General features: G+C 39.8%; 1 protein-coding gene across 1 annotated transcript in view; it reads right to left on the bottom strand.

The window, feature by feature from the left end:
• Nucleotides 1-807: 807 nt before the first annotated feature.
• The window catches only part of LOC103516584 (G protein alpha q subunit-like), a 27927-nt gene continuing 1937 nt past the window's right edge, over nucleotides 808-26797 (bottom strand). The window contains exons 2-7 of the mRNA XM_008481557.1: nucleotides 26583-26767; nucleotides 25392-25546; nucleotides 24435-24563; nucleotides 14974-15103; nucleotides 5371-5524; nucleotides 808-910 (exon numbers count right to left, since the gene is read on the bottom strand). Coding sequence (XP_008479779.1) covers nucleotides 828-910; nucleotides 5371-5524; nucleotides 14974-15103; nucleotides 24435-24563; nucleotides 25392-25546; nucleotides 26583-26767 — 836 coding nt within the window. The 3' untranslated portion in view covers nucleotides 808-827. The remainder of the gene's footprint in view (nucleotides 911-5370; nucleotides 5525-14973; nucleotides 15104-24434; nucleotides 24564-25391; nucleotides 25547-26582; nucleotides 26768-26797) is intronic.

The following is a 26797-nucleotide window of genomic DNA, read 5'->3' as shown; positions in this document are numbered from 1 at the left end:
TTATATTGGATTTTTTTTTTTTACAATAGCAAGATGTAAAAATGAAAAAGCATAACTAATAGTAGAGGTGATGTTTAGAGGTATTCTTTAAAATATTTTCTTATGAAAAATGGGCTTTTAGAAAAGAATTTTAAAACACATAATGGTGAGAGAAATAATATTTTCTGTAGATAATCCTGATTTGTTTTCAAGCCAAGTTGAACTCTTTGAGAGCATTCTGCATGATGGTATCTTTGACAGCGCAGAACACAAGCTTGATATTTTCCGTGTCTATTTGGCGAAGCCAAATTAAATTTTTTATTTATTTAAAGAATGTGGATCCAAAAGAATGCTGGGAGCATTTTTCAAGACAAGAAGGGCAAGAAATTTGGCGAAAGAGAGGCTTAAATTAAAAGAACATGAGAGAAGCGAAATGTTTAATTTAAAATAAAAAGGAAGCAGAAGAAGCATTAATTAGGATTCATAATAGAAATGTTGATAGTTAAATGAGTTGTTAGCAAAGTCAAAAGAAGACAAAATTGGGGGAGTAAAAATACGACGGTAAAAATAAAATGAATAATGAAAAAATCGAGTTAGTAAAAAAGTTTAAAGAAGGCATTGTACAAAGCAGTCGTCATGCATCAAAGTTCCCATGCAGTTCACGTCCGTAAAGTTGCATGCAACACAAGTAAGAAACAGAACACCAAAAATTATTAATAATAGATTAAAAAGAAAAAAGCGTATACGAAAAATTACCAAACACCTAATAATTTCACCCAATTTTAGTAGAGCTATTTCCGTAGAACCTTCCGATCAAAACATTGTCTGTAGATAATCCTGATTTGTTTTCAAGCCAAGTTGAACTCTTTGAGAGCATTCTGCATGATGGTATCTTTGACAGCGCAGAATACAAGCTTGATATTTTCCGTGTCTATTTGGCGAAGCCAAATTAAATTTTTTGTTCATTTAAAGAATGTGGATCCAAAAGAGCATTTTTCAAGACAAGAAGGGCAAGAAATTTGGCGAAAGAGAGGCTTAAATTAAAAGAACACGAGAGAAGCGAAATGTTTAATTTAAATAGAAATAAAAAGGAAGCAGAAGAAGCATTAATTAGGATTCATAATAGAAATGTTGATAGTTAAATAAGTTGTTAGCAAAGTCAAAAGAAGAAAAATTTGGGGGAGTAAAAATACGGCGGTAAAAATGAAATGAATAATGAAAAAATCGAGTTAGTAAAAAAGTTTAAAGAAGGCATTGTAAAAGGCAGACGTCATGCATCGAAGTTCCCATGCAGTTCACATCCGTAAAGTTGCATGCAACACAAGTAAGAAACAGAACACCAAAGATTATTAATAATAGATTAAAAAGAAAAAAGCGTATACGAAAAATTACCAAACACCTAATAATTTCATCCAATTTTAGTAGAGCTATTTCCGTAGAACCTTCCGATCAAAACATATCCAGTTGGTTGTGCATATTTTCTTGTAATAGCCACGTATAAAATATACCTATGTTTCAAAGATAACTTTTGTTTTATTCCAATCTAGGCCAAGATAGGTACTATTTCAACTCGATTCATATTTGGCCTTATTTTGAAAAATCAAAATACGCACAAAACATATATATATTCTGTATTACTGCTCGTATTTGTATTTCGAGTCCTTACTATTCACCTTTTTGGCTAAACCACACCCTTTGAATAGGTTGTACAACAGACCTACATAATCTACATATCATGTAGGACTGTAGGTAATAGGTACAGTGCCTAGGTATCTTATGGACACGGAAAGTAAAATAGGTTAACAAAAATAAAAATATATTAACACAGAACCAACCAGAAACCAAAACTAAAGGTACAAAAACTAGTCATGAAAATTATGAAACTACATGTCTCAACCTAAGGAGTTTTAGTTCAACATGAAAACTAAGGAGTTGTGTGGTATCATTGATGAGAAATGAGATTTTTAAAAGGGTGGCTAAACCACACCCTTTGAATAGGTTGTACAACAGACCTACATAATCTACATATCATGTAGGACTGTAGGTAATAGGTACAGTGCCTATCTCATGAACACGGAAAGTAAAATAGGTTAACAAAAATAAAAATATATTATGCTAGAACCAACCAGAAGCCAAAACTAAAGGTACAAAAACTAGTCATGAAAATTGTGAAACTACATGTCTCAACCTAAGGAGTTTTTGTTCAACATGAAAACTAAGGAGTTGTGTGGTATCATTGATGAGAAACGAGATTTGTAAAAGGGGTGTAAAAAATTGCATACTACACTAGGCACATACCTATAGGTAAATATACGAACTAGTCGGAAGATGAAAGTGATAGAGACACGATACAACAGCAGACTCTCCTCCCATTGCAAAAAAAAATCGAATTAAAATAAAAACCCAATGACAATCTCAAATCTTAAGCTCCAACCAGGACCATCCTAAAATAAAAGAACGCGAGAAAAAAATGTCCCAAAATAAGAAAGAAGACAACCCATCCACGATAAGAAATCAACGCCACATGCACAAAAAAAGCATGTCTCGGTCCCATAACGTGTTTTGGCACTAAAAACTGACCATCGAAAATTTGACCCGATTACATTACTTTCCTTCCTATAGGATAAGGAAAGTAAAAAATTGCATACTACACTAGGCACATACCTATAGGTAAATATACGAACTAGTAGGAAGATGAAAGTGATAGAGACACGACACAACAGCAGACTCTCCTCCCATTGCAAAAAAAAAAATCAAAATCAAAATCGAAATAAAATAAAAACCCAATGACAATCTCAAATCTGAATAGAATAGGAATGGCTCAACATCTGAATAGAATAGGATGCAGAGACACACCCACCTGCCCACTTTGTAACCAAAATGAAAATATGAACGCGGATCACATTGCAGTCTGCCCAAACTTAACAAACAACGACAACATAGTATCCAAATATTGGGACGCAAGGAGAAAAATGACATAATAGTCAATCTCAAGCATTAGATAACAACAACAACAACAATCTCAAATCTTAAGCTCCAACCAGGACCATCCTAAAATAAAAGAACGCTAGAAAAAAATGTCCCAAAATAATCCACGATAAGAAATCAACGCCACATGTTCCTCTTTGAAAGAGAAAACAGACTGAGCTTCAGCCAGGATTTAAATGGTTTAGCAAAAAATCAACGAAGTCTATTCTATTTACGTTCGTTGAATAAACATATTTAATTTTATCAAATGTCTTCTCATATTGCCTTATGGTCAGTCAGCTAATTTTCGCACTCCTTATGGCCAATCAGTTGAATTTTGTGTAATCAGTTTTTTAGGTATACGGGTATACCCCTATATAGGGCTCTTTCTTCGGATGTTATAGAATGTCGTCAAGAAAAAGGTCGGAAAAAAAGACTCGAATCGGACTCCTGGCCAATAAAATGAAATTTTTAAGAGAAAGTTTTAAAGGTGAAATTTTCAATCTTTTTTGTTGTCTAAAGACTCTCTCTAAGGCAGTCTAAGGAGTGAAATAAGTTCTCTTCTACAGTTCAGGCAAATTTTCATAAATAATAAGTGTTATGTTTTCAAAAGTTGGGACCGTTTAAGATTTTTTAATGAACATTTCAGAAATACCAACCAACATGGTTCAGCAATGTGAATTCAAGAGGTAGATTTCTTTTTAAGAAAATACTTTGTTGTCTAAAGACTCTCTCTAAGGCAGTCTAAGGAGTGAAATAAGTTCTCTTCTACAGTTCAGGCAAATTTTTCATAAATAATAAGTTGTATGTGTTCAAAGGTTGGGACCATTTAAGATTTTTGAATGAACATTTCAGAAATACCAACCAAAATGGTTCAGCAATGTGAATTCAAGAGGTAGATTTCTTTTTAAGAAAATATCATAGCACACACGGTGAAAGGTGTACAGTAACGCAGTTCCTTTCAAGTTTACACACACACCAACCAAAATACATCGCTTACCAATGTAAAAGAAAAAATCCAAAACCGTCCCCTCTATTTTTTAAACCAAATTTCAAAACAAAAATCATCTCAATCCACTCCGAATTTCACGAAAAAATCACCTCAATTTACTTTATTCCAATTTTCACTTTAAGTGCTTTCGACGACAAGATTTCTTTTCTAATTTAAATATAAATACGTTTTTTCAATAGTAATTTTAAAGTCATTGTAAATAAGAGAGTAAGTTTATTTTGATTTGTTTGGAATAAAAAAGTAATCAAATAACAAATAAGGATGGGGGTTAAAAAAAATTTAAATAAAATGCATTATGTACAAGTACTCGTACATCCCTTGGTAAAAAAAATTCTAATTTTTCAACCAGCAAGGTTGAAGACAATAATACGAATAAAATGATGAAATGTTAAGAGAAAAGAGGCAACAGAGAATTCATGCGAATTTTCTCAGAAATCTTCATAAGAGTATAATATTTCTTTTCCTATAGGTTTCATAAAAATTGCTCTAGAAACTGATTTTTTACCGTGTTTCATATGATTACTTTACGTATTTTATAAGTAGACTCACACAAATCTAGAGATATATGCTTTTTTCTCAGAAATCTTCATAAGAGTATAATATTTCTTTTCCTATAGGTTTCATAAAAATTGCTCTAGAAACTGATTTTTTACCGTGTTTCATTGTTTCATATGATTACTTTACGTATTTTATAAGTAGACTCACACAAATCTAGAGACATATGCTTTTTATGCACTCTGATTATAAATATCCGCGAAAGATTATAAAATCCTTTTGATGAACATTGCAACATCAACCTAACGTAATCCCAGTTGGTTGTGCATATTTTCTTGTAATAGCCACGTATAAAATGTACCTATGTTTCAAAGATAACTTTTGTTTTATTCCAATCTAGTCTTATCGTCCCGAAATCGAAGAGAGAAGGAAGACAGGATAGGAGAAAGCCAGCCGTTCCGAGAATGAACATTATCCCATCAGGATAATATTGTTCAGATTTTGCACAAATGAATACATTACTTTCTTTATTTTTCTTTATTATTGGATAAGAAAAGTAAGAGGGCAGAAACAATAATGAAAGTAAGATTTCTATGGTAAACCGCCATTGTCCCTTAAAGCAACCCTCTTTTTTTAAGTTTGATACATAATAATTAATAATAGATTCGAGTGGAAGGTAACCACTAGGCGAGATTAATGCCGGAGGCGTTCTCTACCACCTAACCCTTAGAGCTCTATTATTATGTGGTCTTTTTTTTCAAATAAATGAGGATAAAATTCCATGCCTCGGCTGGGCTCCTGTTTACCAGGTGAGCGTCTAGACCACTACGTCACCGAGGCAGGTGTACCCATCCGGATACCAACCACACCCAACGTTGCTCAACTTCAGTGAAAGACTGAGCTTGAGAGCAACTTACCGTCATATTCGGGGAAATAGTCCACGAGATGAGAGTACATGATCTTCTCCTCCAGCAGATCCTTCTTGTTGAGAAATAAAATGACTGACGAGTGCTGGAACCAAGGATATGTGATGATCGTTTTGAACAGAGCTTTCGACTCCTCCATACGATTCTGAAATGGAAAACGAACATCGGGTTAACTGATGAAACTTAACAAATATGTCTAGCCGTGGGACTATAAACAGGGAGGAGAACAGGTAACCCCAGATTCGTAGAAGCTTAACCCATCCTTTAGGGCTGTCCAGCCCCTACACCTCAGCCTCAGTTTGGACTTTTTGTGATGGGGTTAAGCTGAAAAGATAACCCTAGCTGGCAGTTTTTCAGAGGGCTCTTTACGTTTTTAAGGAATAAGCACAAGTCGTCCTCACGATGGTTGACTGCGATTCAGAACAAGCCAATTAAACATGGCTAGAGACCATCACCCCGGTGTATGACAGATAAAAAAATATATAATTATATATAAATGCAAATGGCCACACAATGAGAGGAAGAGAGAGGGAGAGAGCAGGAGGAGGGGTAGAAAACTGAGAGTGTAGTTTTGATTTGGGGAGTACAATTTTCCAACTGTACAAAAGTGATAACTATGAAACCTTGCTCGTCAAAAAGCAGTTTGGATCAACTGAATATGTTGTTGTTAGCTAAAATATCTGGTTCTTTGACTACCAGGTCATTTCACCTCTAGCTTCCCAATAATTACCTACAAAGTCATTGCTGGCTTCCAAGGCAGGACAGGAGTTACGGTGAACTGAGTTCATTATACCTTGTTTATCCTGCTGGGACAGGACTGAAAAGTCCCTTCACCCCCGCAGTCTAAACAAGGTCTTTTATATTTTGTCAAATTATGATAAACATAAGTAGGGGCGAAAGATAGTTGGGTAAAAACTACATAGATTCCACTAGATTTTTACATTTTTTTAAATGTTAAGCAAGGTCTATGTCTATAATAATTAATTAAATACAAGAGTCTCCATCAAATATACGAGTGTTCAAACTGCGGGGGTAAAGGAGCTTTTCAATTCTATTTGGGCAGGAAAAACAAGGTATTCTATTCTACATACGTATAGATCCCACTAGATACGCGACACAGTGCTATAAATCCCACTAAATACAGAACTATAAATCCCACTACCTGAACACAATCCCATCCAGATCGAACGGGTACTCAATAATCCCGGTAGTGGGCTGTCGGGCTCGCAGAATATCCTGTTCGGTGGGCATGTAGCCGGGGTCCTCGATACGGGCTAAGTCCCCCAGGTAACTGACAGGGGCAAATCGGTGCACAGGCAGAAGAAGAAGAGAGAAAAGCACATGCAACAAGGCACCATGCATTAATAAAATGGTTACATGCAGTGTTGAAAAATAAAGATTAGGTTAGTAAGCAAAAAAGGTTGAATATGCACAAAAGAAACACAAAAGAGGTACACTTGATCAGGTCTGCATGTCAGGTCTACCTGATACCTGATGAGCACACACACTATCCGGTAGACCTGACAGGAGGACCTGATCAGGTGTACCTGTCAGGTCTACCTGATGGTGAGTGGCTGGCCTTACAAAAAGAAGGAGAAAAAGACTAGTTTGTGAACAAAAATAGTAGAGCAGTTTCTGAAAAAGGAAAATTTGTTAAAAACCATGCAGTTAATTGTTAAGAAGGTAAAAAGCTGGTTTTCGAGGTTCTTATTGAAAATGCAGGGGGGAAAAAATCTCCGAAGAAATGGCAAGAGGTTACAGAGCACACTATAAGTAATAAATATTAATGAAAAAAGAGGTTATAGGTAGAATAAACAAAAGAGATAGATGGTATGTTACACCAAGACAGACCATTGACAAAAAAAGACAGAAGCTGACCAATGTCGATGCTGTAGGACAAGAGAGGTTTAACATGCAAAAGTCGCAGGAGCTAAGAAGCCAAGAAAGTTAACTTCACATCTTCACAAGTAGTCAGATGGGTATAGCATGCAAAAGTCGCAGGAGCTTAGGAGAAAAGAGAACTTTACGCCAAGACAGACAAGTAAAAAATAAGAAAGAAGACAACCCATCCACGATAAGAAATCAACGCCACATGCACAAAAAAAGCATGTCTCGGTCCCATACACGAAAAAAAGCATGTTCCATGCACAAAACGAACACACACGAGCACGTATGCGTGTGACATGCACGCGTGCATGATGGCATGCAAATATGCGTGACGGGCATGCACATGTTAGCTACCTGTGGCGCACGTGAAGTGCGAGTAGATGATTTTCTCCGAGTCCGGATTGAGGTCTACGAACATTCGCAGAATGAACTCGCGCGCTGCGATCGCGTCCCGTTGAGGTCCTGTGTGCAGGGGGGCACAATAGTATAATTCATGGTTTAATATTACATTATATTGGGAAAATCATTGGATGGAATTACAAAAGCTAAGATTGTCCGAGTCCGGATTGAGGTCTACGAACATTCGCAGAATGAACTCGCGCGCTGCGATCGCGTCCCGTTGAGGTCCTGTGTGCAGGGGGGGCACAATAGTATAATTCATACAGTTTAATATTACATTATATTGGGAAAATAATTGGACGGAATTACAAAAGCTAAGATTGGGGGAATACAAAAAAGATTTAAAGCAGAGTACACAAACTACCTATCCATAATAGGAAATTATTTAATTAACACATACACCGCCGGTGAGGCCATCAAACGTGTCAGAATGCCTTGGACCGGTTGGGCCTCGGTGGTACAATAATGGCAGGAGAGAAGAATTCGTTTCCATTATAATTATCCTTTTCAGGAAAGGTTCTAGACCTAGAGGGAAATAAGCAACAAAACCGCAGGTCGTGTATGTGTTTATGTACCCAGCTACTTACTCGTATATCAAAATTCAACGAGGGTACCCATTAGGATTTTTTAATTGGGGGATACGAAAACGATTCATAACTATTACGAACTATTTTATCGTGAAGATAATTACATAGGGGGGTGTGGGGGATATAGAAGGGGGCGGAGCTAGGAACGAAAGTAGGCGGGGCTTATAATTCTCGACCTGTGGCAGTAGTGAAGTGAGAGTAGCAGCTCCGATCGGGGTCAGGGTTCTGTTTGAGATAGTCTTTCAGAATAAACTCACGGGCGGGGATGTGATCCTGCTTAGGACCTATAGGTCCCGATAATTTGAAAATCGGGTGAAAATTGTTTATAATTAATATTACTTTTTTACTTTTTTTTATTCATATTGTTCAGATATTGCACAAATGAATACATTACTTTCATTATTGGATAAGAAAAGTAAGAGGGCAGGTTAAAATATTTGAAACAATAATGAAAGTAAGATTTCTATGGTAAACCGCCATTGTCCCTTAAAGCAACTCTCTTTTTTTTTAAGTTTGATACATAATAATAGATTCGAGTGGAACGTAACCACTAGACGAGATTAATGCCGGAGGCGTTCTCTACCACCTAACCCTTAGAGCTCTATTATTATGTGGTCTTTTTTTTAAAATAAATGAGGATAAAATTCCATGCCTCGTCTGGGCTCCTGTTTACCAGGCGAGCGTCTAGACCACTACGTCACCGAGGCAGGTGTACCCATCCGGATACCAACCACACCCAACGTACTCGGTGGTACAATAATGGCAGGAGAGAAGAATTCGTTTCCATTATAATTATCCTTTTCAGGAAAGGTCCTACACCTAGAGGGAAATAAGCAACAAAACCGCAGGTCGTGTATGTGTTTATGTACCCAGCTACTTACTCGTATATCAAAATTCAACGAGGGTACCCATTAGGATTTTTTAATTGGGGGATACGAAAACGATTCATAACTATTACGAACTATTTTATCGTGAAGATAAACACATAGGGGGGTGTGTGGGGTATATAAAAGGGGGCGGAGCTAACAAGAAAATGATAGACGTGACGTTTTCGAAGCAATGAATCCACTTCCGTCTCTCCGACCTCTGTCCTCCCACGTCCACCATTCTGAAGAGAAGAAGAAGAAAATTTGGGATTAATAACAAGCACAAGGCAGCATTCTGAAGAGAAGAAACTTTGGTATCAACATCAAACACATGGTAGCAAGGGTACCTACTGAAAAATATCCTCCACCATTTTAACGAGAGAAGAAATTTTGGTATTAACAACAAGCACAAGATAGCTAGGTACCTACTAAAAAGGACACTCCATTATTGTGAAGAGAAGAAGAAAATTTAGAATTAACATCCAGCAGAAGGTAGCTAGAAAGTTTAGGTAGGTACTGGAAAAGCCAGATTTTAATATCTGCCTTATCAGTCCCCATTAGACCAGCCACTCACAATCAGGTAGACCTGACGGGTACACCTAATCAGGTCCGCTTGTCAGGTCTACCTGATAGTGAGTGGCTGGCCTTGGAAATTGCCTTGGTTGTCTGCATGAGACGTAGGGGACAAACAGAGCTCTACGATGGCTCGTTGGTGCCCTTTGGAGAACTTGTGGATCTTTTAAACTCAGCCAACAATGCCAGCCTTGTTATTTAGGAGGGTAGCGCGCCTCCAAAGCGCTAGGTCGCGGGGTCGATTCCCGCTCTCGGCGAACTTCATCACAGTTAAATTGGTATTGGTTTAAGTGTCGCCAACGGCTCTTTATGTCACTGCAACTTTATTAGATCTTTTGTGAATTACAAAAAGATTTTTTCTCGAAGCGGCTGGCTTTCTCCTATCCGTTTCGACCCCAGCCCTGACAATACAATCCTACAAACGGAACGAAATTAACAAGGATTCAGGTTGGGGGAAAGGGGAACAACACCGAGAATTGTGTGTTAAACATGCAGGAAATGCTACCTACTCAATACAGAGGGAAACCTGACTAGTGTTACGGGAGAAGTGCTGTCTACATACAGGCAAACAGAGGTGATGTGCGAAACTGACACGAATCTATAAATAGAATTTCTCAATCAGTATTTCAATTCTAATTGTAACCGCGTGTCTGCCTTGTAAGCGATGGGTCGCGAGTTCGATTGCACCCAGGGCGATGAGGTTAGTTCTCGTTAAAAAGGCAGACCCGGGGTTTATCGTCTTATTATACAGTCCCGTTTGTTCTCACCCCAACCTAGTTAACTTGGAGGGTAACGCGTCTGCCTTGTAAGCCCTGGGTTTCAGGTTCGATTCCTGCCCGGGGTGAACTTTATCCAAACAGATAAGGTTCTTTTTGTAACGATAGTTTCTTCTCGGCTTTCTCCACTATGTCTTTCCTAACTCCTAAAGTAAGCATGCTTCATTACTAAGCACTAAGCAAGTTTTTTTTATTTATAAAAATTACACCGATTTTGTATAAGACCTTGATTAGACTGCGAGAGTAAACGGACTTTTCAGTCTCATTCTGGCAATAAAAAGGGTAAATTCTGGAGAAAAAATAATCTTAGCAGCCTCATCATTTCTATTGTTGAGTGCCCATCATCATCATTTCTAAATGTTTCCAAGTGCCCATCACCATTTCTCTGCTAATGAGTTTAACACACCGATAATTGGGTTGTAAAACTTTGGCCGTGACACGGAAAACGAGAGCAAGTGAGAGAGAAGAGGTGTTCATAGTGGTCGGATTAGCGAGAGAGAGAGAAGGGAGCACCATTTTCATGTAACTATTTAACATGAACATGAAAAAAGAGGAAGAGAGAAAGGAAGAAAAACAAGCTGGGCCCGTCCCTCCGAGAATTATTTAGCCCGTAGTTTATTCGACCAGTACCTATGTAACTACCTAAAAGAAGAGGTGTTCATAGTGGTCGGATTAGCGAGAGAGAGAGAAGGGAGCACCATTTTCATGTAACTATTTAACATGAACATGAAAAAAAGAGGAAGAGAGAAAGGAAGAAAAACAAGCTGGGCCCGTCCCTCCGGGAATTATTTAGCTCGTAGTTTATTTGATCAGTACCTATGTACCTACCTAATTTGTTTAATATTCAGTTTATTATTATTCTTCATTAGATTTTTCGATTTTACTTTCATGTAATGATTTAAAATCAAGACTAGAGTCCGTTCTCCCTTTATTCCCAATATAATGTTTAAGTCACCCATCCATTTATTGGCCTTAGGTGACGCTAAAACCGGTCTTAAAATAACGACTGAAGTGTTATCTAAAACTTTCTCGCTTTGAGTTCATAGGTCGTCGCGACAAATGTCAAGATCAGAGCTCATTTGTGTGAGAAAATGTGAAAAAAAATCCGCCAAAAACCAGTTTTTTTGGTTTTTTGGCTTTATGGTTCTCTGGACAAAATTTGCACCACCATTTTCGTTTACTTTCGTGTTCCTGGTAAAAAGACCTTTAATTAGATATATAGGTCGACCAGGTTTGGATAAGTCCTTCTATGGGGACAGACCGACAGACAGACAGATGACATGGTTTTCTGGACAAAATTTGCACCACCATTTTCGTGTTCCTGGTAAAAAGACCTTTAATTTGATATATAGGTCGCCTAGGTTTGGATAAGTCCTTCTATGGGGACAGAGTGACAGACAGACGACACCGAAGCAAATACAATAGTCCGTCCCTTATACCTTTTTATTACTATCGTTATAATAAAGGAAGGACGGACTAAAAAGGAAAGGAGAAAGGAAGAAACAGATGAGAGAGAGGGAGGATAGGAGTGAGAAAGAGATAGAAAGGAGAGGGAGAGAGCTCTGAGGGAAATAGAGGGGTATGAAGATGAAGAAAGAAAAAGAGAGGGAGAGAAAAAACTTGTACATAATGCAATATTGACATGTTTGTAGAAATACATGTTATAACTTATAACACACTGAACAGTTTAGAGAGAGGGAGAAAGAAAGTGAGGGGGAGAAAGAGAGGGTTCACTCAGAGACCCTCTTTCAGATTTGATAACCATTGAAAATACATAAATGGCCCATGGCAGGCAGTGTGGTAAAAAAAAAAAAAAATAATAAACCGACTATAGTTAGGAAAAGAACAACTTTTGTGCGGCCCTCCTCTGTGGCCGAGTGGTCAAGAAGACTGACTATCAACCCGGAGGTGCTGGGTTCGAAGTACTTAGAGCTGGCAGTTCGAGTCCAAATCAAGCAATAAAATTTTGGTGAGACGAGTAGATGAGAGTGAGCGTATGTGTGTGTGTGTGTGTGTGTGTGTGTGTGTGTGTGTGTGTGTGTGTGTGTGTGTGTGTGAGAGAGAGAGAGAGAGAGAGAGAGAGAAAGAAAGAGAGAGAAAGAGAAAGAGAGAGAAAGAGAGAGGGAGGGAGGGAGGGAGAAAGAGAGAGAAGAGAGAGAGAGGGAGGGAGAGAGAAAGGAAGAGAGAGAGAGAGAGAAAGAAAAATAGAAAAAGAGAGGTAGACAAGTAGAAAGAGAGAGGAGGGAAGATATAGGTATCCAAAGACGCGTACGTACAAGACAGAGATAGCAATATGAATGAGGAGACTGGGATAATATGGAGAGAGACTGAGAAAAAGAGAAGAGGGGAGGGAGGGAGAGAGAGGGGAGGGAGAGAGAGAGGGACGTTAAGGGGAAGAGTATAGCGTCAAAATACAAAAAAGATTTAAAGCAGAGTACACAAACTACCTATCCATAATAGGAAATTATTTAATTAACACATACACCGCCGGTGAGGCCGTCAAACGTGTCAGAATGCCTTGGACCGGTTGGGCCTCGGTGGTTAGAGAGAGGGAGGATAGGAGTGAGAAAGAGATAGAAAGGAGAGGGAGAGAGCTCTGAGGGAAATAGAGGGGTATGAAGATGAAGAAAGGAAAAGAGAGGGAGAGAGAAAAAACTTGTACATAATGCAATATTGACATGTTTGTAGAAATACATGTTATAACACACTGAACAGTTTAGAGAGAGGGAGAAAGAAAGTGAGGGGGGAGAAAGAGAGGGAGGGAGAGAGAGGGAGGGAGGGAGAGAGAGAGGGAGAGGGAGAGGGAGAGAGAGAGAGGAGAGATAAAAGTGGGAGAAAGAGAGATGGGAGAAAAAAAGGGAGGGAGAAAGAGAGAATGGACAGCACGTAGGGTAAATTGTAAGGCTTCATAACATGAACCCTCAACTCTCTTCCCCTACCGTCAGTAATATGTTACACATTAGGAAGTTAGAGAGAGGGGGGAAGGGAGAGAGAGAGAGAACTGTCAACTGTCGACGTATACAAATGCAAATGGCCACACAATGAGAGGAAGAGAGAGGGAGAGAGCAGGAGGAGGGGTAGAAAACTGAGAGTGTAGTTTTGATTTGGGGGGTACAATTTTCCAACTGTACAAAAGTGATAACAATGAAACCTTGCTCGTCAAAAAGCAGTTTGGATCAACTGAATATGTTGTTGTTAGCAAATATCTAGTTCTTTGATGACTGACGAGTGCTGGAACCAAGGATATGTGATGATCGTTTTGAACAGAGCTTTCGACTCCTCCATACGATTCTGAAATGGAAAACGGACATCGGGTTAACTGATGAAACTTAACAAATGTGTCTAGCCGTGGGACTATAAACAGGGAGGAGAACAGGTAACCCCAGATTCGTATAAGCTTAACCCATCCTTTAGGGCTGTCCAGCCCCTACACCTCAGCCTCGGTTTGGACTTTTTGTGATGGGGTTAAGCTGAAAAGATAACCCTAGCTGGCAGTTTTTCAGAGGGCTCTTTACGTTTGTAAGAATAAGCACAAGTCCTCAAGATGCGATGGTTGACTGCGATTCAGAACAAGCCAATTTAACATGGCTGGAGACCATCAGCCCGGTGTATAGCACAAGCTCCGGCTTTTACGGATGGGTATATCATTTGTTAACAATTTATTTTGATGAGAGAGTTCTGAAAAACCAATAAATGGAAACTTGTAAAAAAAAAAATAGCAGATAAAAAAGATACATTCTCTTTATTCTGCCATCACAATTCGGATACAGCTGAAGCTGCTACCACAAAAATGTCCAATAGGTAGGAAAGGGTACCTACTCTGGAGATTTTGGGAGCGATCGGGCCTTCAGGCTTCAGAGTGTCCCATAAGGGCACTTTAAGCTTCTAAGTCTACTCCTCGTAGAACGTAGAATTAGGGTGCCCGCAGATTCCGCAGAACGAGGAATTCAAGATGAAGCAATCCAATAGGTAGGAAAGGGTACCTACTCTGGAGATTTTGGGAGCGATCGGGCCTTCAGGCTTCAGAGTGTCCCATAAGGGCACTTTAAACTTCTAAGTCTACTCCTCGTAGAATTAGGGCGCCCGCAGAACGAGGAATTCAAGATGAAGCATATTCAGGCGGAACATCCGGAAACAATTCAGGCGAAAATCCAGGAAGAAGCGCACGCAGAACGAGGTTGAATTTTCCAGAAAGATTCCCAAGCTGATAATTGAAACCCATTGAATTTGCCTCAAAAACAAAATATTTTGTTTTTGAAAAATTTTCCTGAAACATTGTTTCTGAAATTTAACTCGAATCTAACAAAATATTTTGTTCTTGAAAATTTTTCCTGAAACATTGTTTCTGAAATTTATCTCGAATCTTCGGAATGCTTCGTTCTGCGCGGTTTCAGAATGTGTACGTTTACTTATTTATTTATTTTTTTTTTCATCTTACGGCTTCTCTTTGTGCTTCATCTTGAATTCCGCGTTCTGTGGGCACCCTTAGGTTTCTAGAATACTCACTTCATTTTCAGATTCAAACAGAATTTGGTCGTACTCGCTGAGAGCCACTAGGAAAATGATAGACGTGACGTTTTCGAAGCAATGAATCCACTTCCGTCTCTCCGACCTCTGTCCTCCCACGTCAACCATTCTGAAGAGAAGAAGAAGAAGAAGAAAATTTGGGATTAATAACAAGCACAAGGCAGCATTCTGAAGAGAAGAAGAAAATTTGGTATTAAAATGATAGACGTGACGTTTTCGAAGCAATGAATCCACTTCCGTCTCTCCGACCTCTGTCCTCCCACGTCCACCATTCTGAAGAGAAAAAGAAGAAGAATATTTGGGATTAATAACAAGCACAAGGCAGTGTTCTGAAGAGAAGAAGAAAATTTGGTATTAACATCAAACACATGGTAGCAAGGGTACCTACTGAAAAATATCTTCCACCATTTTAACGAGAGAAGAAATTTTGGTATTAACAACAAGCACAAGATAGCTAGGTACCTACTAAAAAGGACCTCCATTATTGTGAAGCGAAGAAGAAAATTTAGAATTAACATCCAGCAGAAGGTAGCTAGAAAGTTTAGGTACGTACTGGAAAAGCCAGATTTTAATATCTGCCTTATCAGTTCCCATTAGGCCACCCACTCACAATCAGGTAGACCTGACAGGTACACCTAATCAGGTCCGCTTGTCAGGTCTACCTGATAGTGAGTGGCTGGCCTTGGAAATTGCCTTGGTTGTCTGCATGAGACGTAGGGGACAAACAGAGCTCTACGATGGCTCGTTGGTGCCCTTTGGAGAACTTGTGGATCTTTTAAACTCAGCCAACAATGCCAGCCTTGTTATTTAGGAGGGTAGCGCGCCTCCAAAGCGCTAGGTCGCGGGGTCGATTCCCGCTCTCGGCGAACTTCATCACAGTTAATTGGTATTGGTTTAAGTATCGCCAACGGCTCTTTATGTCACTGCAACCTTATTAGATCTTTTGTGAATTACAAAAAGATTTTTTCTCGAAGCGGCTGGCTTTCTCCTATCCGTTTCGATAGTGAGTGGCTGGCCTTGGAAATTGCCTTGGTTGTCTGCATGAGACGTAGGGGACAAACAGAGCTCTACGATGGCTCGTTGGTGCCTTTTGGAGAACTTGTGGATCTTTTAAACTCAGCCAGCAATGTCAGCCTTGTTATTTTGGAGGGTAGCGCGCCTACAAAGCGCTAGGTCGCGGGGTCGATTCCCGCTCTCGGCGAACTTCATCACAGTTAAATTGGTATTGGTTTAAGTGTCGCCAACGGCTCTTTATGTCACTGCAACTTTATTAGATCTTTTGTGAATTACAAAAAGATTTTTTCTCGAAGCGGTTGGCTTTCTCCTATCCGTTTCAACCCCAGCCCTGACAATACAATCCTACAAACGGAACGAAATTAACAAGGATTCAGGTTGGGGGAAAGGGGAACAACACCGAGAATTGTGTGTTAAACATGCAGGAAATGCTACCTACTCAATACAGAGGGAAACCTGACTAGTGTTACGGGAGAAGTGCTGTCTACATACAGGCAAACAGAGGTGATGTGCGAAACTGACACGAATCTATAAATAGAATTTCTCAATCAGTATTTCAATTCCAATTGTAACCGCGTGTCTGCCTTGTAAGCGATGGGTCGCGGGTTCGATTCCCACCCGGGGCTATTTGTTCTCGTTAACCCATGAGTGCCGAGGTCTACAGAATGCAGAATCTGGAGTTTATCCTGTCTCATTATACATTTTGATCTTTCCCCAGCCTAGTTAGCTTGGAGCGTCTGCCTTGTAAGCACTAGGTTTCGGATTCCCGCCCGGGACGGATGACGGATTTTATCCTGAACGGATAATGTTCGTTCTCGAGACGGCTGGCTTTCTCCTATTCTGTCTTCCTTATCTCTTCGATTTCGGGACGAAAAGTCCTTAGGAGGTACAGTTCCCTCTATCAAACTTCTTTGGAAAAAAAAAAAGATGGTAAGATGGTATTGGTATACTTATTGAATTTATTACCCCACAGGTGGAATCCGGATCATATGAAGGTGTTCTGATAGAACAGAATAGTGAGAAGCTTCTATCCTGTCCTCCTTCTCTCTTCGACTTTGGGACGATAAGACCTCCTTGGTCCCGCGACCTAGCGCTCACAAGACAGGCGCTACCTTCCAATCTAGGCTGGCAAACTATCCTAACGGTGCGTCCAAATCGACGTCGACTGACACGTCCATACTGCCTCGACAACATGGTTTTATCTCGTCGCTGAAAATCGATATCGTTGCGCGTCGCCGTTTTCATTCATTCTACAACACCCCTCCCCTTCTCTCTCTCCCTCTCACCTTCTCCCTCTCCCTCCCCTAATACTCTCTCACTCTCTTCGTCTGTCTAGTAGTGTCTCGCAGTGTGTGCAATTTTTCGTGTCCCTTTCTTTCTCTCTTTTTTTTTCCTCTATCTCCTTCTCTCTTTCCTTTCTAATTCTTTCCTTTTTCATCTCGTAATTCCTTTCTCATTTTCCATTTCTTCTTTTTTCGTTCCTCTCTTTCTTTTTTGTCTATGCTTAGTCCCGGTATTTCCCCCCCCTTATATTTACACTGAAGTTGGTCATTTGTAAATGTTGACTCTATCTCTCCGTGAACTCACACACTTATGAGAGCAAATGGGGAAGAGAGAGAGAGAAGAGAGTAAGTAGGGAGAGGGAGAGAGGTTGTAACTATTAGGTACTAGCTGAATTCCGTCGCTTCGCTCCGGAATCCCGCTAGTTCATCCCGAGGCATGGCCAAACTTGTGGAAAAGGCATGGCCGAACTTGTAGTTATCAAACTAAAAACATAAACGAAACTCAAATATTAGGCGAGCGAGGAAAAGTTTTCTATCCCGCAGTCTCTGCACTCTGTGTATTTCTTATGGAGATTTCAGCGATCAAAAATTGATCATATCTCAGGATCGGTGTAGATTTTCGCAAAATCCTTTCTTATTGCACACCTAGACCATAAAAAGAATATTCCTACCAAATTTCAGCTTTCTAGGTGGTGTGGTTCTCGAGATAGAGCGATCAGTGTGTGAAATGTGAAATGTGAACTGTGAATGAGTGAATGGATCTTGTTCTTATAATATAAGACTAGCTGAATTCCGTCGCTTCGCTCCGGAAGCCCGCTAGTTCATCCCGAGGCATGGCCAAACTTCTGGAAAAGGCATGGCCGAACTTGTATTTATCAAACTAAAAACATAAACGAAACTCAAAAAGTTGGTCGAGAGCGGAACATTTCTCTCCCGCAGTCTCTGCACTCTGTGTATTTCTTATGGAGATTTCAGCGATCAAAAATTGATCATATCTCAGGATCGGTTTAGATTTTGGCAAAATCCTTTCTTATTGCACACCTGGACCATAAAAGGAATATTCCTACCAAATTTCAACTTTCTAGGTGTTGTGGTTCTAGAGATAGAGCGATCAGTGTGTGAAATGTGAAATGTGAATGAGTGAATGGATCTCGTTCTTATAATATAAGATATCTTATATTATAAGAACGAGATCCATTCACAGTTCACAGTTCACATTTCACATTTCATAGTTCACACACTGATCGCTCTATCTCAAGAACCACAACACCTAGAAAGCTGAAATTTGGTAGGAATATTCCTTTTATGGTCTAGGTGTGCAATAAGAAAGGATTTTGCGAAAATCTAAACCGATCCTGAGATATGATCAATTTCTGATCGCTAAAATCACCATAAGAAATACACAGAGTGCAGAGACTGAGGGAGAGAAAACTTTTCCTCGCTCGCCTAATATTGAGTTTCGTTTATGTTTTTAGTTTGATAAAAATACAAGTTCGGCCATGCCTTTTCCACAAGCTTGGCCATGCCTCGGGATGAACTAGCGGGATTCCGTGGGAAAATTCTCAAAAAAAAAAAAAAAAAAAAAAAGAATACCTAGGTACCTATAAAATTCCCTTAAGATGGGTAGGTACGTATAGGTAACGTTTCAATTTATTTTCATAGATAGGTAATAGTTAGCTACAGGAATAGGATTCTAATTGTTAACCTCATCTTTAAATAAAACATGAAAAAAAAAAAAAAACTTCGTCTGTCATCCTTCCAGAGGGCAATATGCTATTGCTCATACTAGGTACTCATGATGCTCGAGCCATTGCCCCTTTGGATGGCCAAATAGTTGGACTTTCAAGTAAATTACCTGAGTTTCATTCCTAAGATGACCGAAGTGTCAACAAGTGATCACATTCTGTTCTTATAACCCTCTTTTCTTTCGATAGATTTTCATTTTAACTGGAATCACCTTTGTGCGAAAATTTTGAAGAAATATAGGCTGGAGGAGGCAAATGTTGCTAATTGTGCCAACTTTTTTCAGCATAATTATTTGATGTCTCAATAAGAAAGACCGTGGTGTACGTGTACAAGTAGATATTGGTGGTTGGGTGGAAGAACTCACGTAAGTGAAAACCCTAAAGCCCTAAAAATAAAGCCTAAAGCCCTAAAAATAAATTAAGGAGGGCGGTAGAGCACCGCCCCGCCAAGTCAAAGCAGTTTGACATTAAAATATACTTAGAATACTTAGATCATGTGTAGGTATTCTACCTCCTTTCGTAGAAGCTTTACCCATCCTCTAGGGCCCCTACAGGGCTCTCACGAAAAGCCCCTACAGGCCGCCCCGCCAAGTCAAAGCAGTTTGACATTAAAATATACTTAGAATACTTAGATCATGTGTAGGTATTCTACCTCCTTTCGTAGAAGTTTTACCCATCCTCTAGGGCTGTTTGCCCCTACAGTAAGCTTTTCGTGTATGATTCCAGCTTAGGTATAACTATTTCTAATATAGCCAAGTAAGTACTACCTACCTACCCAATACCCAACACGTTTGACTCATATTCACAACAATCAACACGGCATAAGTTCCAATAGTAATGTACCTATGGCCATCACAATTAGAATGAATGGGTGATGGTACATCAATACATCATACATCGTGAACACGGCATAAGTTCCAATAGTAATGTACCTATGGCCATCACAATTAGAATGAATGGGTGATGGTACATCAATACATCATACATCGTAGGTATGGTGTCGGGACACACATTACGGCCCATGTTTTCACAGTATATACGATACTCTAGCATGCACACTAGTTCTCTGTACCATACCAACACTCTACCAACAGAAACATCTTACAATGGAATATGATCGAATATGGAATATTCCCAAACGCAGATATTCTATACTTCTTCCTATCTATGCAAAGCATACACCTATATCCTATATCTTCGGAAACAATCTGTTTAATATCTCCAGTCAGCTTCGAAGGTCGCACGCCTGCCTTATAAACGGTAGGTAACGGGTTCGATTCCCGCCCGTGGCGAACTTTATCCTCAACAGATAAGGTTGGCACATGGAAAGAGTGGCTTTCTTCTATCCTGTCCTCCTTCTCTCTTCGACTTTGGGACGATAAGACCTCCTTGGTCCCGCGACCTAGCGCTCACAAGACAGACGCTACCCTCCAATCTAGGCTGGCAAACTATCCTAACGGTGCGTCCAAATCGACGTCGACCGGCCATCGATCGACGTCGACTGACACGTCCATACTGCCTCGACAACATGGTTTTATCTCGTTCTTGAACGACTTTAGCAGAAGAATCAGCATCTTGCCACACACCATACTCATTTGTGTAATATACTGCCGCACCCACTAAACCCACCCTTGTGCCAAACCTAGAATCAAATAACAAATTTTGTGCCAATCGTTGGTGTTGCAGTAAACACACGCCTGCCAAATAGGAGAGCATGGGTTCAATTCCCAACAAAAAGTATGGAATTTTATACCCTCAATGACATGATAGGAGAAAGCCAGCTGTCCCTAGGATGAATCTTAACTTTAACATTGACAATAAAGCTGTAAGTGTAGGTGGTAGAACATGCCTTATTTGGAATTAGATCCAATTATTTATTATTCAAGCACAATCTCATTCTTGCTATCAAAGTACTTACTTAGAAAAGAAAGCTCACCCCCTAACAGGAGGGCAGAGCTACAAATTTTAGCTGAGAGAGAAGTCAGCTCCATTCACTTAGAATAGGAAGGTAGATAACATCTGATTAGTTTTTTTTTTTTTTTGCACTGGGCTTTGTATTATCTCTTCTGCCCCCAAATTGGCCCAATCTTTCAATTCTGTTTTCTTCCTATAAGTAATAGGTACATCTTCCTTCATATTTTTCATCTTCCTACACCTTTCTACATCTGAATGTAGTGTATCTACTTAATGCCCAGTAAAAAGTTTCCATGTCATCTTTAATCATAGACAAGACAATGAAAGTCACTTCAGAAATTAAACCAGTCTTGACTAGCATAACAACATTGGATTTACCAATTCTCCCTAGTTCATCTTGCTAATCTGAGGTGCACTCAGCATTGTGAGAAACAATCAAGGAGCTGGCTTGGATTCAAATAGGAAACAGCTGAGATGTTTTCATTCAGACAAGATTTAACAAACAGCATTTTTACTCTCAACACTAGGTACTTATAATCTGCTTTGGATGCTGATTGGTGTGGCTAAACCAAATGGTACCTACCTACTCATTTGGTGGGTCAAAGAGACGGACAAAAAGGCTGTGGAGAAAGTGGGTGTATTTTCAATTGGGGACATGGATCAATGAGAAATCAGTGCAAAGAAAGGACTGAACTAGCTTGGCATATTATGTCTACTGCTGAACAAACCAACTGTTTAAAAAAAAATGCTGTGGAGAAAGTGGGTGTATTTTCAATTGGGGACATGGATCAATGAGAAATCAGTGCAAAGAAAGGACTGAACTAGCTTGGCATATGTCTACTGCTGAACAAACCAACTGTTAAAAAAAAAAAAAATCTGTTTCAAGCAACACTATTGAATTATTGGACATGAAAATGGTAGATATAACCAAGTTGCAAGATAGCTGTGTCTGATAGCAGAGTAAAGATGGAGTCTCAGTAGGTACAGATCAATTTATGGCAAAAAAAAAAATAATAATAATAATAATAGGTAAATAAGTGAATAAAAATAATAATAACAATAGTCCTATAACAGTGAAAAGAGCATCACAATTGGATTGTTAAACTGAGAAGTTAGAGCAGATGAGTAATTCCATGAAGCATAGCATATTAACTGAGTAAGTAATTCCTTAAACATTTGACAAGACCTTGAAACATTGCAATGTAACTTTTTTAAGGGTACCCATGTTCTTGACTCTTGTCTAGAAAGCTGTCTACATTTCACTTAATTTACAAATAACTTCATAGATATTTAAATTGAGGAGATTCTGCACCCAACCAAATAAAAGATAATTAGGTATAAAGTTTTTTCTTGGAATTAGCCCCTTGATATGTGAATATATATTGGGATTGGAACCAAGAAAGTAATGAAAATACACAATGGTAAAGTAGGAAAAAATTGTGATAGCACAAAAAAAATAATAATAATAAAATAAAAAAATATGACCAAATTTTATTCCTTATCAACTTGGTCTGTATTCCTATCAGGATCCCTGCTATGGCTACTACTCGATCACTAAACTCACTTCAATGAAACTTACCCAATAACAACAACTTGAGTTCTCTTCTTGCATCTCGCTTGTCCCTCCGAAGTTGCCTCTCAATTTCTTGATTAATTCGCTTCTGTTCTTTTGCCTCTTCAGACAGGCAACAAGCCATGGTTGGGCCACCTCCGGAGGGTTATCAGCCAGTATTACCTAAAACGAGCCGTTGTCTCTGCCGTTTTGAAACTTTTCTGGTACCCTTTCGGGCAAAAATTACAAAACAATCTGAAAATCGATATCGTTGCGCGTCGCCGTTTTCATTCATTCTACAACACCCCTCCCCTTCTCTCTCTCCCTCTCACCTTCTCCCTCTCTCCCTCTCCCTCCCTCCCCTTCTCTCTCTCTCTTCGTCTGTCTAGTAGTGTCTCGCAGTGTGTGCAATTTTTTCGTGTCCCTTTCTTTCTCTTTTTATTCCTCTATCTCCTTCTTTCTTTCTTTTCTAATTCTTTCCTTTTTCATCTCGTAATTCCTTTCTCCTTTTTCGTTCCTCTCTTTCTTTTTGTCTATGCTTACTTAGTCCCGGTATTTTTTCCCCCTTTTATTTACACCGGTGGGCATGTAGCCGGGGTCCTCGATACGGGCTAAGTCCCCCAGGTAACTGACAGGGGCAAATCGGTGCACAGGCAGAAGAAGAAGAAGAAGAAGAAGAGAGAAAAGCACATGCAACAAGGCACCATGCATTAATAAAATGGTTACATGCAAAGTTGAAAAATAAAGATTAAGTTAGTGAGCAAAAAGGATGAATATGCACAAAAGAAACACAAAACAGGCCAGCCACTCACTATGAGATATACCTGACAGGTACACTTGATCAGGTCTGCATGTCAGGTCTACCTGATACCTGATGAGCACACACACTATCCGGTAGACCTGACAGGAGGATCTGATCAGGTGTACCTGTCAGGTCTACCTAATAGTGAGTGGCTGGCCTTACAAAAAGAAGGAGATCAGGTGTACCTGTCAGGTGTACCTGTCAGGTCTACCTGATAGTGAGTGGCTGACCTTACAAAAAGAAGGAGATCAGGTGTACCTGTCAGGTGTACCTGTCAGGTCTACCTGATAGTGAGTGGCTGACCTTACAAAAAGAAGGAGATCAGGTGTACCTGTCAGGTGTACCTGTCAGGTCTACCTGATAGTGAGTGGCTGGCCTTACAAAAAGAAGGAGATCAGGTGTACCTGTCAGGTGTACCTGTCAGGTCTACCTGATAGTGAGTGGCTGACCTTACAAAAAGGAGAAAAAGACTAGTTTGTGAACAAAAATAGTAGAGCAGTTTCTGAAAAAGGAAAATTTGTTAAAAACCATGCAGTTACTTGTTAAGAAGGTAAAAAGCTGGTTTCCGATGTTCTTATTGAAAATGCAGGGGGAAAAAGTCTCCGAAGAAATGGCAAGAGGTTACAAAGCACACTATAAGTAATAAATATTAATGAAAAAAGAGGTTATAGGTAGAATAAACAAAAGAGATAGATAGTATGTCACACCAAGACAGACCACTGACAAAAAAAAAAAAAGACAGAAGCTGACCAATGTCCATGCTGTAAGACAAGAGAGGTTTAACATGCAAAAGTCGCAGGAGCTAAGAAGCCAAGAAAGTTAACTTCACATCTTCACAAGTAGTCAGATTGGTATAGCATGCAAAAGTCGCAGGAGCTTAGGAGAAAAGAGAACTTTACACCAAGACAGACAAGTATTTCATCATGCCATGCTGTAAGACAAGAGAGGTTTAACATGCAAAAGTCGCAGGAGCTAAGAAGCCAAGAAAGTTAACTTCACATCTTCCCAAGTAGTCAGATGGGTATAGCATGCAAAAGTCGCAGGAGCTTAGGAGAAAAGAGAACTTTACACCAAGACAGACGAGTATTTCATGCAGATGTATCAGGAGCTTAGGAGCAAAAGAGGGGTACCTAAATCGGATTTCTTCCAGATCGAACGGATACTCGATGATTCCCGTGGTGGGAACTCTCACTCGGAGGATGTCTTGTTCTGTGGGGAGGTAGTTGGGGGCAGCCACGCGGTCTATCTCCATTAGGTAACTGGAAAGTAAGTTCATTTTATTGTAGTACAATTTAAATTCAGTGTTGAAATAATGTTGGGAAAAAGAATGGAAACTCATCTTTTTTTATTTTTTCTCCTTTCTTTCTTCTTTTTCCCCTTTTCTCTCTTTTTTTACAAGTAATTTTTTTAGGCTGATGATTCCCCCTTAGTCGACACAACCTCAATATATGTACATTATGTATTGAGGTTTAGACAAGGGGTAACGTCTCCTTATTTCTCTAATAATGTTTTCAAAATTTGTTATGTACCTATCTATATTATATGAAATAAAGAGATGTACATAAATGTAAAAAAAGTACATGGTTCATCACATCTATTTTAAGGCTGTGTCCACACATAGTCGAGCTGGTCGATCGACGTGTCGGCTGAAACCGTACACTACCTTGACATAGATTCACCTCTATCGATCGACTTGCGTACCTCGATGAATCACCCGAATTTGATAGATCTAACGCAAAAGTAACCTCTCTTGTGAGTTTATTTGTGTTCCTTTGCAATCAATTTAATTTTCATCTATCAATAATCTTTTTACAGTGGTAATGCCGCCACGGGTCGTTACTCGATAAGTAGCTCCTCGATTGTGCTCAAGAGGCTGAGTACACCCCGAATTTCAAACACTGAGTCGAAAAAAATTCGACCCCACCGGGAATCGAACCCGGGACCTCCGGAGTGTGAGCCTGGTGTGATACCCACTCTGCCACGGAGGTTGCTCTAACGCAAAAAGTGTGTAGCTGGCAGCGTTTCAGTTTGCAGCCTTCCAGCGACACTGTGGGGTTGACTTACTATTTCGCAATAGACTGACTTACTATTTGGCAGAATCGGTGAGCTGGTACTCTCGGCGTCGGTCGTAGCACTCCTGGATGCCCGGATCCGCCCACAACTCCTTGATGGCCTCCACATAGGGCGACTCGAACGTTGTGACCGTCTCGAAGTCGACACTCCGGATGAGTTCCGCCTTCTCCTGTGGGGGAGAGATTGGGAAACACACGTTAGGATGGGCAAATGGAGCATTACACATGAGTTTCCTTATGATCTAGTACTTATTCAATGCACCAATTAAACTTGGTTCATGTGGGAAGAGATAGGGAACACACGTTAGGATGGCGAAAAAAGCCGTCTCGAAGTCGACACTCCGGATGAGTTCCGCCTTCTCCTGTGGGGGAGAGATTGGGAAACACACGTTAGGATGGGCAAATGGAAAGTTACACATGAGTTTCCTTATGATCTAGTACTTACTCAATGCACCAATTAAACTTGGTTCATGTGGGAAGAGATAGGGAACACACGTTAGGATGGCGAAAAAAAAGAAAAGTGGAAATTATGGTTGGGTTTGTTTACCTGATCAAACGCACCAACTAAACTTTGTTGATTAGGTATTTGAACCCCTTTAGATCCACTTTGACAGAAATTTTGATGATTAATTTTTCTTTTTTCTATAGTTACTGGATCCAACTGAATATTATCACTGTCTATCATATTTGATACCCAGGTACCCAGAGGACACATAGGTGTCTATCACATATGATACCCATGTACGGAATGGGTTACTGGATCCAACTGAATAATTAATTTTATACATTTTTAGATTAATTTTATTTAAGTACATACCATAATAATGGTGTGGTAATACATACCACAAGCTAAGGCCTACTTTTGGATTCGCCGGATAGCTCAGTCGCTAGGTAGCAGGTTCGATTCCCGCCCGGGACGGATGACGGATTTTATCCTGAACGGATAATGTTCGTTCTCGAGACGGCTGGCTTTCTCCTATCATGTCTTCCTTCTTCCTTATCTCTTCGATTTCGGGATTTTCGGGACGAAAAGTCCTTAGGAGGTACAGACTACAGTTCCCTCTATCAAACTTCTTTGGAAAAAAAAAGATGGTAAGATGAAAGATGGTAGGATGGTATACTTGTTCAATTTATAACCCTACAGGTGGGATCCGGATCATATGAAGATGTTCTGATAGAACAGAATAGTGAGAAGTTATGCGTTACCTCACAGGTGGGATCCGCATACTGGATCTTGAGCAGGTCCATGGCCCGGATCATAGACTGCATCGCCATGAAGATGTTCTGGTAGACGAGCTTGATGAAGCCTCGCTTGTCCTCGTCCGAGTATCCGGAGCCGTGAATGATTCTCATTTGTTTGATGAACGTGGACTTGCCCGACTCTCCCGTACCTGGGGGGGGGGGGGGGGGAAAAAAAGAAA

Source organism: Diaphorina citri, unplaced genomic scaffold (assembly GCF_000475195.1).
Source record: "Diaphorina citri unplaced genomic scaffold, Diaci psyllid genome assembly version 1.1 scaffold1608, whole genome shotgun sequence".
NCBI classification, from domain to species: domain Eukaryota; kingdom Metazoa; phylum Arthropoda; class Insecta; order Hemiptera; family Psyllidae; genus Diaphorina; species Diaphorina citri.
Note: the sequence above shows the minus strand (reverse complement) of the source record. Positions and strands in the feature narration are given on the sequence as shown.